The sequence below is a fragment of the Teleopsis dalmanni genome, chromosome 2, assembly GCF_002237135.1.
Source record: "Teleopsis dalmanni isolate 2A chromosome 2, ASM223713v2, whole genome shotgun sequence".
In the NCBI taxonomy this organism is placed as follows: Eukaryota; Metazoa; Arthropoda; class Insecta; order Diptera; family Diopsidae; genus Teleopsis; species Teleopsis dalmanni.
In genome coordinates this window covers 48712400-48726476 of record NC_051847.1, presented here as the reverse complement: position 1 = coordinate 48726476, position 14077 = coordinate 48712400, and the positions used below count along the sequence as shown (strand labels likewise).

Genomic DNA, 14077 nt, shown 5'->3' with positions numbered 1-14077 from the left:
CCGACTAATCTCTATTTTGCCGCAAATCTCAAAACTTTGCAAAAAACTAATACTAAAACCGGCTATTGACTTCCGTAACCTGATCCCCTATCACCAATTTGGATTTCGCTGCAAACTTTCTACTATAAATCAGTTACAGAGAATCACAGCAAAATTAGAAAAATTTGAATTTAAAAGCGTTTGCTCAGTGGTATTTTTCATCGAATGTTTAAGCATTTGACAATGTATGGCATGAAGGATTTTTAGTTGTTTCCGTCGTTGCTGTCTCCTTAATGGCTTCCAGATGCTGACTTATCCTACTGGTTATCCAAGCGCTAATAATTGTTGAACTCAATAATATTTTCTTGTAAGACAAACAAATAAATATTTGAACCTGAAACAAATAAAAGCTGGCGTCCCATAAGGAAGCATTCTTGGCCAACTTCTATAACTTCTGTATAGAAAATAAGTATTTGGTGGCCCTAATATGTCAGTAAATAGAATGTTTGCCATCTTGCTGATAACACATTCCTACTTTCAAAAGAAAAATTCGCAGAAGCAGCGGCAACTAAGCTACAAAATGTAATAGATATATTAGAAAAATTGACGAGAATCAATTTCACCGATAAAATAGCAAACTAGCAGCCTAAAATGCTTATAGGAGCTGTGATCTCATACGCATATACTGCAATATATCTTGGCATAACTAAAAGCAAAATGAACTCAAGCTAATAGTTATAAAAATGGACTGGCTTTTCGGACGGAAATCTAAACTTTCCCTATATAATAAAATTATGATTTACAAACAAATTCTAAAGCTGATATGATCTAATGGCACGCAAAAGGACGACTGTGTCTTCCAATACAATATTAATACGATTTAACCGCTGCAAAATAAAATTCTTCGAAATATTGTTGTAAGGCTCCTAATTTAGGTAATCACCGAGTCCTTTACATCTCAACAGTTGCTGAGAAAACTGAGGAACAAGCAGAACTTCATTCTCAGCGGTTTCTGAGGTGTATAAACGAATACCACTTGTCTATTCTGATGTTTTCATTTCCCAAAAAATAATTGATGAAAATAAATGATGATATTACTAAACCTTATGCTTTTTTTTGTTAATATGAGGATTTTGAATTGCTTTAAGTGTTTTTAACTTAACGAGTTAGTTTAAATTTATATTGAGAGTTTCAAGCATCACTGAATTAAGAATTTTTAATTGGATTCATCAGTGTTTATTTAATTTAGATGATTTTAAATTTAAAAAATTAAAATCAAATTATTATTTTATAAAATAAAACATTACTCATACGCTACGTTGAACAAACATGCTTGTGTAAATGAACTTTCTGACACAAAAGCAAATATTTTTTTTGTAAAGAAAAGAGTTAAAATGTTCTTATGTATTATGAATTTTTTTACATGAATCTATTATTTATATTTTTAAAATTACAATTTCACTCTTACATAAAAGGTCTGGGTTAAACGAACTTTGATAGTTATAGATAAGGTTGCAATTAATTAAAGTTAAAAATAATATTTGAAAAACTATTCCATTTGCATAAGAGAACTATATACAATAGTTATATATTTAAAATAACATGTTTAAAATTTTCATTTAATTTTTTTTGTTTTTGTTAAAGGTCTAGGTTAAACGAGGCTATAGACAAGTTTGCAATAAAAGTCATAAAGAGCACGTAAGAAGTATGTAGAATCATTCCATGTCAATGAGTAAAGCAATGAGTTTAAAAGTAATAAAAATTCACCTAATTGTATAATAGAACCATTTATAATATTCATATATTAATAAAACATCTCTTTAATTTCATTACATCAGAAGCTTTTCCAAGGTAGCCGAACCCACATGGAGAATGAAACAAATTGTAAAAATTTTATATTGATCTAATAGAAAAGGGACATCCAAACTAACTGTGTAAATAATATAAATTTTTTGTTATTGGATAGTGTTTAATAAGAAGTTTTACTAAGTGACTAAATACGTCAACTTGATATTCATTTCAAAGCTTCACTGACATGGAGAGACATGAATGCTATCACTCTCCTATCTAACGATTATAGGATAATATAATCTGCTAATGCTGACATCAAGTCAACCAGGTCTTGTCAATTTTATTACTAGAAAAATGTATTTTTACTTCAAATACGAAGGAAACCAAGGAATAGGAATAAACAGAGTACTAGCTCCCAACGAAGCGGAGCACTGTGACCATGGTTGATCTTTTGTACTTACGAATGAAAGCCAGAAGGTCAGCCCTAGAGGACCTCCTAATGTCAGGAGGAGAGAGTAGTTCTGGACCCAGTGATCTCCGCCTGGTCCAGATCAGGGCTGAACAGTCACAGAGAATGTGACTGGAAGTCTCGTCTGCTTCTAAGTAAAGTCGACAATTTATCTATTTGGACAGACCGTTAAGGTGATAACGGAGTTCATGGTATCCCGTTAAATATCTCACCAGCAACTCCAACTTTGTAGACTTCAACCTAAAAAATATTTAAATGTACTGCAAATATATTAAAAAGAAATATATTATGTATCACCGATTATGTACATCGTGCCATCCTCCATTTCAGTTTTCATGCCACATTCAAACATTTTAATTTTCTCATATGTCAAGCGAATGATTTTAATAATATTTTATGTTTACGTGATAGTTTTGGAAAATTTTAATCTGCTTCCGAGCTTAACTGTCCAAACCAGCATGTAGCGTTCATCTAACTTGGGAGCGCTTTTTATATTTTATATGACTTTTTCTCGTATTTGGCACTTTTCTAAGTACGAGGATGAACGATTTTTATTTTATTCAAAGTTTTTGGTTTTAATTTTATTTTATTGGGGTTTTTTTTTGCAATTTCATATACTTCAACTAAATTTGGCTACGCCAAAATTAAATAAATATATGAGTCAACTTTGTGCCTCTTGTTGTTGGCTTGGTGCGCTTTGGTGTTTGCAGTATTAGGTTGCCTCTGTGAAAATCTAGAAGCCGTGGTGGCGGTGATGGTGGATCTATGCTGAACGTCATGTGTGTAAAAATTCAATTTTCCGATCACGTTTGAGCTGTCAAAGTTTTACTTCGTTGCATTTAGTTTGGCAGGAGTTTTTTGTAATTTTAATGTTGCTTTAAATGCTCGACATATTCCACGACCGACCCAAAACAGACACCTACCAACCTACATACCTGACACTTCACATAGTTACGCCCAGCGAAGAGGCATGCAAGCGACGTCTATACCGTTTGGTATTCACAATGAACTGTCAGTGTTGCCATTGCACTTTGTTGACGTTGCTGATGCTTTGTGTAACTTGAGCAATATTATTATGTCGTCGACTGCAAATTTTATAAAAGTTTTTGACTTTATTTTTTCGAAATGGATAAAATTTCACGCAAATATAAACTTTGGTCTCTTAATATGATGGCTTACTTAACGGTCGAAAAGCGTACTTAGGGAATGGCAGACAGACAATATTTCTCAGAAGAAAAAGTGAAAAACTTTCAAATGGAATGTGGAAAAGTTTAACAAAAGTGTTGACGTCGTAATAAAGTTTTCCAAACGGTCTTTTTAGGCTTTGAGTAATTTTTCAAATAATAATTTTATTCGTTGCTATGAGTACGATTGTGAGATATTTATTTTCGTAAAAGTAAATTAAATTCTTAAAAAGATGGACAAAGCTGACGAAAAGTTTAACAATAAATATATTTTAGTCATTATATATACTAGTTTTTGAACTTTTTAATTTGATTATATCGAAATAGGATATTAGAGTAATAAAGACTGCTTTGAATAAGAGTTGCTGAACTTAACATTAATGGATCTTATTTATATATATATACACATTTAGATGTATACATACATCACATTATAATATATATACATAGTTATAATCATTAGCTATAAATATAATAGTTACACAATTCAGAAAGAGTGAAATTTGGTTTCAACATGAAAATTAATTGAAATATTCCAAGAATATAAACTATAGTTTGCTCATTGGGTTGATTTTAAATTTGAGGATAAAATTGATGAAATTTATTATATAAAGATATAGAAATATCTTTTTGTAAATTTCTATAAAATAGTTAATATAATATCAATAATTTTCACTTCTCTTTATTAGGCGTTATTTGTTTTAACCCTGATATTCTTGAAATGTTTATAAGTATACAGGTATTAGGTTGACGACGCAGAGCACACTTTTTTTACTGTAATAAATGGCTCACATTTAGAGAAGAGATAATAGCTCAGATTGGACACATAAATCCCGAAAATGGAGAAGATAAGAGCAAACACAGAGAACTAACGACCAATAGAGGCATATGTGATTTATGTCCTTAAAGCGAAGACATTAGACGTAGAAAGCAGAAGCAGAAACTAGCAGGCAGAATAGGTAATTAGTGCAGATGGAGAGATGTCTAAAACATCCTAATTCCAATGAGAACCCAAACAGGAGGACGCATTAACACCTTTTCTCTTTGTTAAATTAATAGATAAGATACACAAAAAAAAAATTTGAAAATCGGAGCCTACGATCACTGTCAGGATCTTATATATGTAGATGAAATAGGTAGTATTGGTATATGGTACATTGTACTACTGGTATAATGAAACCTTACATATTGTAACAATTGAACCACACTTGTGTTTGAAAATGAAAAATAGTCAAAAAACTATGCTTAATATCTACAATGTAGTCATAAAATGAATTGTATTATATTAAATAGAAAATTGATTAGTAAACACCAAAGAGGTTTTTGAAGTTATAAAATAAAAATTAATCGTAAAGAAACAAACTGCAACAAATTGATATCAAAAAAAAGTCGATGGTTGTTAATTTAAGTGTTTCGCACATGTGTCAATTATGCCGAAACAAAGTCTGAACTAAGAAGACTTGCAGGGAAGCGGTATTATTTGAGGAACCCCATATGCGTCTTAGAAACAAAATCTAAAGGAATAAAAGTTGTAGTGCAAGACTTTTATCAAGAGCCAAGGACAAGTAAAAAAACAATTAGCGGTATACGAAGAATGGCACAGAATCGGCAAGAATGAAGAAAATTTTGTGGGATTCATCGCAGTCTGCAGCTGCCTAACAAGCTGTGACAAAGAAGATAAAAAGAGAGATTTTAAAGAGCTTAAAGATTAAAAGTATGCAAGAAACCTAGTGAGATCTGTTTCAATTTATAAATTTAGCTAAAGGGTCTGAGAAACAAAAAGAACAAAATACTTTAAATACTTTAAATACAACAAAAAAAGAAAAGAATTTTTGTTAGACCCATTTTATACTGAAACTGCGATTCATGGGTGTTATGTTATAAAGGTAACTTAAAGATAAAAATACTCGGGAGAAATTTTGTGAGACTTATTGCACTTTGCAATTTTAGTTAAGGGGTATGATACACAAAAAGAAGAGTGTGACAAAAAAGGAAAATAAAAAGATCTTGAAGATATAAAAGCATGGTAGAGATTTTATGAGATCCATCTCACTCTAAACTGTAATAAACAGGTGTCATAAATAATTATTAAATTATGATTATTGAACCCTTTTACGTGCAATTAGTTTCCACAGTTTATGTAATCTATTTATTTATAATTTATCTAACGGATTAAATAATTCATTTTTGCATTCGATTAGTCTATGAATAACAACAATAGAACATATATATACGTAATATAAGTATTTGTATATACATTTCTTATTCATTTTCAAAGATTTTTTATTATATTTTCACAATTTGTGTTTTGCTTGCTTCAGAATACTAAATTGAAGTTGTGGCCTTATAAATTATATTTTAATCTCCAAATTGACTGCTATTTTTGCTCGTTTTATCGAACCTTCGTATCAAATGGGTAAGTTTCATTGCAATTCATTTCTATTCCAGATTAACTGTTTATGCATTGAAAGAACTCCCTGCTCCACAATGGAATTATTTATTGTCAACGAACTCTTTGCCACTCCATAAAAGTATTTATAGCTACAATTTTCAATTAGTTGCAACAGTGTTTTGAACTCCAATGCTCTCAATGGCATCGAATGCACTTTTTCCACATAAATTGTAGAATATTTTTTTTTACTTTTTTAATTTTTTATTATTTATATAACAAGGAAAGTTAGTATTGTTGTGCAGGAACTTCAACTTCGTGTGGTTAGACTCACCTGCGCACATAAATATTCAATTACAATTGAAACTTTTAAAATCTTCTTTGGTATTTGGAGTGCCAGAGCATTGCTGTTGTGTGAGTATGAAAGCGAATTAGCCCATAAATTTTACACAAATACTTTCAATTGGCAGCACTGCCACAACCTGTACAAGTGCACCTGTATAAAAGGGTAACTGCGTTTATAGTGTTTACTACACGTTACCCGAACGGAACAACAAAAACTCCAACTCCAATTCCAACAACAGCAATAACTTTTAACTTCATTCAAATTGAACCAAGTATGGCGTGGAGTAGCTACGCCAGTAGCTACTCAGTATTAAAGGCTAAATGTGCATTTGGGAGTTGTTGCTCTTGGTGTCTTGGTCCATTACACTGTCATCGTTGAACTGTAAAAATGGTAACATGAAATAGCGAGTGAAGTATCTTGAAATAACCTAATTTAAGCTCTGTTGTTAATCTACTTGAAAATAATGCAGTACTTTAAAATGTTTTCCTAATTGCATTTTAATGTATTCGTATCTTTCGTATATTTAAAGTATAGTAGAGCAAAAATTAATCAGCTTGATGTATCAGAAAGATATGTGTAAATTGTTATTGGTACAAAGTATTCAGGGTATTCGCATATGCATGCGAATACTGAGAACTCACTTTAAGAAACATTCAAAATTAATTTGTGATTAAATGCATTTTTTGACATAATTTATATATCTATCTCAAAAACAACTTACTAGATACAATGAAAAATTATGATGGAGTGATGTCGATGTTATCAACAAATTGTTAAACTTCTATATAATTAAACAAAATTACCTCAATTTATTAAAGGAACTTTACTTCACTCTTAATGCTCCACTTCTAGTCTACAGTAGTATGATATAAACTTATATTTAAAATGAGTAAAATGAGCTTTACAAAGTAAATCTTATGTTTTCTGAAGTATCCTAGAGATGACTATACACTATAATGGAAATATCGGTGCAGAAAAAAATATGGAAAATATTCTTTAAAACTAATTTAAAAAATAAAAGTTTTATAAACTAATTTTATATAATTGTCTATTTCTAATAAATATTAGTTTTGCAATCACTCTGTGGTACAAACTTTATGAAGTAAAACTTTTATAAATAAAGGATAATTTTAAATATTTTTTTCACTACAAGAAAATGTTTGTTATATGAAACTTGAATCATAATTTTATTAAGAAATATCTAAAGAAAGTTTGTTGTAGGAAAATAATAATAAAACTATTAAAATAACTACACAGAACTTTAAAAATATTTTGCGGTAATTGGATGTGGAATCCCATACTATAAATAAATAAATTAATTAAATTATGGAAAGTAAAAATATTCTTAACATATTGAGACGAAATATAATGCAAAGTAATTCAAGCTTTTTGTTATTAAGGAAGTGTATTGAATAGTAATTTATTTAAACTATCAGAAAGTCCTTGAGTTTAATACAATTTGAGTCTAGGATAAGTTTTGAATTTTTTGTATTGTATCTCCAAGCTATATCGACACTATTCTGTAGTTCTTTTCTCTAGGTTTAGATACAAGTAAGATCAATCCGAGTTTAGGATGAGTTTTGACTGCTATGTATTGTATATCTGAACTACATTTCAACTATATAACTCTTCGAAGTAATGCGAAAGCTCCTCTGAGGAGGAATAAGTTTCGCCAAAGAGGGGGAGTTTTAGACCGTATACTACATTTTAATGATGGTGCATAAAGCATTCCATCTACTCACCACAAAAACAGAAAAAATACTATATTTCAACACAGACCTATATTTCTCTATATATATAGATAATTTGAGGTCTTTTGAAGAATTTGTAGTACACTTTTCCTATACTTTTCCTCTCTAAGTTTCAGACACAAGGATGTTTTAGGAAATTCAAAATAAATACATATGTTAATGATTTTTTTGGATAGAAATACGGCGATAATGTTAAATTTAGTTTTCTGTAATTTATTTTTTACAAATCTATCAAAATCAAAATTATTAATAATAGTTGTTGTTAGGTTCAGTGATATCGGATATCATTAAAATAAAGTAATGTAATTTTGCCAAATTGAATCGAAGAATAATTTATGTAATTGTAGTAGAATAGAAATATGTTGCGAGACCCACATATATTAGCTGAGAACCTACCTTTGGACAGCTCTGCTCTATAGCATTAAGAATTCACGGTGTTTGCCAGGCTTTGACCTTCAGAAGAAATGAATTTTTAAGGGAGTACTTTTTTGATAGTTTGTGAGACAGTTCTTAGGTAAGCAAGAAAGATCTTTTAAATTATATAAACTCGTGTGTATAGATTTAGTGCTTGTCTTTCAATAGAGAGGTTTCGAACAGTGATGAATTGCAATAACAAAAATTTTGTATTTATTTTTAAGTTAATTGAATTTTTGGCTAATAGTACTGATTTCGAGTATTGCTAAATACACATCATCAGTTGTCTTGAAATTATTTCTTATTCTTATTATTTATTCTTCTTATTTCTTTCTTTAATTATTCGAAAATAATTCAGTGTTCATTCGCCAAATGACCCAAAGCAGTACTTGACTTGAATGTCCGAAATTGGAGCTTTGTTTTTGTGTTTTTAAATGTAAAGATTTCTTGCAAAGAATATGGTAGTAAAACGGCAAAAAATCGTTAATTATGGAAAGTTAACTGCTGATCAGCCACTGCAACCAACTAACCAACCATCTAAGTGGAATCGTAGCTAGCTCAATAACAATCGGCTTTAAATTGCGATTAAAATTACATTGTGAAAATAAAGGAATGTTTATTATTTTTAGACTAAATTCGCAATATAAGCATAAGCAATTTCATACACATTACCTTTAATACCTTATGATGGTTATTGTGTTGTGCTAATCATTAAGTAATTGAAAACTTAATCTAATGAACTTGTTAAAGTAACTTGTTGCTTAAAGTAAAAATATTGTTTCCAAAAAAAATGTTTAACTTACCTAATATGAGTAGTGATTCCACGGACGCACTTGCAACAAATACAACTGTGAACATGTCCAAAACTGGAAAGGCAGCATGAAGGAAATAAAGTTAATAAGCAATTTGCATAATAAATTTCTCATTAGCGTAAATTATGGAGCCCGTGGATGTGGTCGCAAAATGCTTAATTAGAAAACGTATCACTGTGGCAGCAAAAGCACCCGCACAACAATAATACGCAAACAACAACAACAACAACAGCAATATAGTAACATCAACAGTACTGAAAAATCCATTTACGAGACCATGCGTAGGGAATGAGAACTTAGTGAGTGTACTGAACCCTCTAATATGTAATTGTTGCGAAATAGAATCGCAAACATTTTACTACTGAAATCCTTGTAACTCGCGGCTTAAAGCAATTTGCAATTCAGCTGCATTTGTGCAATGCCCGCCACTAGACTCTCGTCTACGCAATATATAAGTACGAAGGATTGCGGGTTGGAAACATTTATAACGCATTGACCGCATTATTTTAAAATGGAATTTCATTAATTCAAGCATTATTTCAGACCAACATGGAAATGCAACATTAAATAGATTGCTTTAAAATTAGCTGCTTCCAGTTTGAACATTCTAATGTACTCAAACTTAATATGTTAATACACTGCAAAAAAATCACAACAATTTTATTATATAAAAATTATTTAGAAATTCTAATTAAAAAATAACTGTCATATTAATTAAAGAAAGGGGTAATTTTATCGTGTAAATACTGCAAGGCTTATTGCAGTTCTTCCTAGTCATTGGTGTATTGGAAGTTATTGGCGTGTTGTTCAGGCAAAGAAACTGTGCATTCCTCATTATTCTCAATGCAAAAGTTTTGGAAACCTGTTGGAAAAAGAAACTACTAAACACTTTTTTGGTGAATACCCGGCTCTGGTGTCCACAAGTAATAGGTTTTTATGAAGGTGTTTATTTGACAGCTTATCAGATCGGTAAAGCTGAAAGACCTATTAAATTATTTAAATTCGATTGAATGAATTTGATCTGTATTTTTCTATCTTAAGGTTTCTTGCGAGAAATGTGTTAGCAAAATGACAAAAAATCGTTAATTGAGGTATGTTGAAAATTATTTGATGACCGTCCACTGCAATCAACCAATCAACCATTAGATCGATTAGTACAAATATAATATAAGCTAATGAAATAAAAATGTATTTTTGAATTAAAACATCTTGCATATATTTTTAGAGTAATTTATTATTTTAAATTAACAATTAATTAACAATTTTTAATTTCAAAGAGGGACTATAATAGATAGCACATGAAATAGTCGAATTCAGCTAATGAAAAGATTAATTTTATAAAATGATATTCATATAATTAACGCTTAAGAGTTGAGCTCCGTAGTGAATATTTACTGACGACAGCATCGGGTGCTGAGGAACATGCATTCTGAATATTGTTTGCAGACGATGCTGAAGGTGAATTTGTTGGCATTGCACCTGTTGAGACTTCTTTACCAGCATTTGAGTGCTTAGAAGAACCACGTGAAAGACTTTTCTTTGAAACTGACGGACGATCTCTAAGTGTACGGCTAATACTTAAATCATCTTCACTCTTTGCAATTTTTAAAGAAGATAAACTCTTTGCCATAGTACTTACTGACACTTCTTTGCCACTATTTGAATGCTTAGAAGAATCAAGCGATTGATTTTTCTTTGATACCGAAGTGCGTTCTCTAACTGTACTCGTAACACATAAACTATTTTCAGTACTTGCAGTTTCATTAGCAACATTTAAATCTGCAGAAGATGCTAGGTATAAATTTATTGGTTTGGTACCTGTTGATACTTCTTTGCCGTTATTTGAACGATTATAATAATCACGCGAATAATTTTTCTTTAATATTGAAGGGTGTTCTTTAACTGTACGGCTAACACCAAAATTATCTTCATCACTTGCAGTTTTATCAGGAACTTTTGAATCCGCTGAAGATGCTAAGGATAAATTTTTTATTATGGTACCTGCTGATACTTCTTTGCCATTATTTGAATGCTTATAATAATCGCGCGAATAATTTTTCTTTAATATTAAGGGGTGTTCTTTAACTGTACGGCTAACACTTAAATCATTCTCATTGTTTGCAGTTTTTTCAACATTTAAATTTGCTGTGCTTAATGACTCACCAGCTAAAGAACCGCCATTTTGAGGCATAGCAGCATCTATCAATCGGAGTTCTTTCCTATCATCTACAATTTTCCCATCTTCTCCAATGCTTTGCTCTGTCTTTGTATACTGAAGTCCTTTTTGTAAAATTGCCAACAATGCCCTTTGTGGCACTAGGGCACCATTAATATTACTTTGTGAAATATTGGATTCGGCTTGAAAAACGAATGCCGAATGTTGACATCCTGCAATTAAATAATAAACTTGTTAGTTTGATTCATTATCTTTTTACTTAAAATATTATTGTAAAATTTAGTCCCACCTAACTCTTGCATATATTTGTGAATTAGAAAATTGATTTCTTCACTAGGTGAACTCATATTTACTTATTGAAAGAGATAAAGTAAGACTTTTAACTTTAAACGGTAAAAGTTTTAGATATATATTTATGCGTACTGAAACTGTACATTTTTTTTTATCGCAGTATTTGTCGTCTCTTTCACACAGTCGAAAAATGACATTTGCATATTTATTATTATATATGTATAATAAACATAAGCATTGGTTTTGGTGTCATCGCATTTAATATTATTTGAAAAGTAATAGTTTAATAAGTTTGACTTTTAAATATATTTATTAGATCAAAAATTATATGATTTATATAAATAAACATGATACTCAATACTCAACTGTAAAAGTTTTGCATTTGTTTTATTATTAAATTGTACTGTACAGCAAAACACAAATCAGGGTTGTGCAAAATATTTTATATTGCGTCCCGTTCGTTTACACTATCAAAGTTATAAAAATAAAGTCTCATAATTGTAAACATTGTATTATAAGGGCCTCAAGAATGTGTCGTAGGCAAATCCATATCCACAAAGTAAGTTTGATGAGGTGTTAAAAGATTTTAATTTTATGGTTAAGGAATTTTGCGAGATGAAAACAAAATTTTTGAACTAGCATCGCATACATAACTTGACCCAAATAATTCTATGCCTAAATACACACAAAACATATCTCAAATCAAAAGTCGATATATTACTCTATATTATTTTAATAACCCATCATTGACTTATTTTATAACTATTAGTATTTATTTCGCATTAAAATTTGGAGCTTTAACTGGCAGCATATGATGCATTGTGCAATTCTTGCATTCAAATATCATTACAACCTCTTTCGTTTATTTTTAGTTCTAATCTGTTTTTGTTTGTTTTAGCCTGAGTTTGTACTCCTTTCCATGGGCTTGTATTCTATGTGTGCCTTCTATAATTTCGTACATAAATTGCGGTTACTACTTCTTCAATCTGCTCATACTCTTAGAGACACTATCTTTCCCTACATATTCTTTTTCCTTGTTTCACTTTAAACAACTTTCTAGATAAAGATATCAAGAACATCTAACATCTTTAATTAATAACTGAGTATGTAAAAAAGTGAATAAAAAAGAGTGATCTAGAGGATATGTTGTGTTTGCGGAGAGAAAGAGAGTGAGAGAGAGAAGGAAAGAGGGAGTGAGAGAGAGATGGAGAGAGAAGGGGGAGATGCGGAAAGAGAGAAAGATATGCAGTCCATTTACCTACAGATTTCATGGTATCATTTATTGTTATTTAACAACTAATACATTTTAATATTTAAACTAAAATAAGAAACATTTTTACGAGTGACTTTAGTACAAAAAAAAAATTTATTCGGTTTTTAAAATAAATTCCAAACATTGGTAAATAATTATTTACACTTTTTTCAGTGCAATCCATTAGCATTTCATACGATCCTTTTGCGTGTTCAAAAAACACCGCAAATATTCGCAATAACATTAAGCTCATGCTGGGTTTGGTTAAAATGGGTATGTTCTGAACTCGTTAAAGGGTAGAGCACCACATAAAAATTTATACTAAATGCTCATTGGAGTTATTGGTAAGCCAGAATAAAAATGAAATTCTGTACGAATCTTTGCTATTTGTGCGTTTCACCATTTTATTGTGTTCGTTTACAGAATAACAGTATCTGGTTGCCTCTTGAAACAAGTATGTCTCATAATGTTTTAAAACTGATTTTAATGTCGATTTTACAGACTATTTCGTTGAATTTAACTATATATGAATGTATATAAATTTAAACGGCAATGACAACTCCAACTGACCTAGCCAACGTTGAGCACAGCACGCCAGCGGGCCTCATTAACTTCATTGTTCCATGGGAGCGAATCTGTCATTTTTCGTGTAATTTCACAGAAAATTGTTAATTACAACGAGAATTTAATTAATTGAATCTTTCAATGCCTCCGGAGAACCTCGTGTAAAATGGCACACGCATGTATTCGGTTGCTTAACTTTGTTATTTATCGCTTGGATAAATTTTTAAAAATTGGGCAGTTTGTTAAAGGACTTAAGGCAATAAAATTTTATTATAGAAAATTAGGGTTATTAGATAAAAGAGATATAAATTCATGATATAATATTGTTTCCATCTTAACTTGTGGTAAATTCTCATTACAGTAGATTCGCAATTTAAGTGTTTATATCAAAGTTTAATTTTTTATCTATGTTTTGATTTTCTTATAAAAAATTAAGTCTAGTAAGAGTAATTAGAGTGACAATGTTTTATTGAGTTAAGATGTAAGAAAACAAATATTTAAATTTGTTTGAAGTGAAGCAGAGAATAATATTTAAATAAAAGGGTTTGATTGTAATACAACAATTTTTAATATCTTAATTTTAATTTTATGAAATACCTACTGATGATGGGTGGGTATACAGCTGTTGAGAGTATTGCCAGGTTTTCGAAAATCTTTTT

General features: G+C 30.3%; 1 protein-coding gene across 1 annotated transcript; it reads right to left on the bottom strand.

The window, feature by feature from the left end:
• Positions 1–10417: 10417 nt before the first annotated feature.
• On the bottom strand, positions 10418–11845 carry LOC119682356 (F-box-like/WD repeat-containing protein ebi). Its single transcript, XM_038095772.1, has 2 exons — positions 11601–11845; positions 10418–11523 (listed from the first exon to the last, which is right to left on the bottom strand). The coding sequence occupies exons 1-2, from the start codon at positions 11656–11658 to the stop codon at positions 10493–10495; spliced, it is 1089 nt and encodes a 362-aa protein (XP_037951700.1). The 5' UTR covers positions 11659–11845; the 3' UTR covers positions 10418–10492.
• Positions 11846–14077: the final 2232 nt, after the last annotated feature.

Excerpts from the sequence above, each read along its gene's own strand:
- LOC119682356 (XM_038095772.1), bottom strand. The coding sequence starts at position 11,658 with ATGAGTTCACCTAGTGAAGAAATCAATTTTCTAATTCACAAATATATG. Across the intron at positions 11,524-11,600 it reads CAAATATATGCAAGAGTTAG|GATGTCAACATTCGGCATTC; the intron begins GTGGGACTAAAT and ends ATTTAATTGCAG.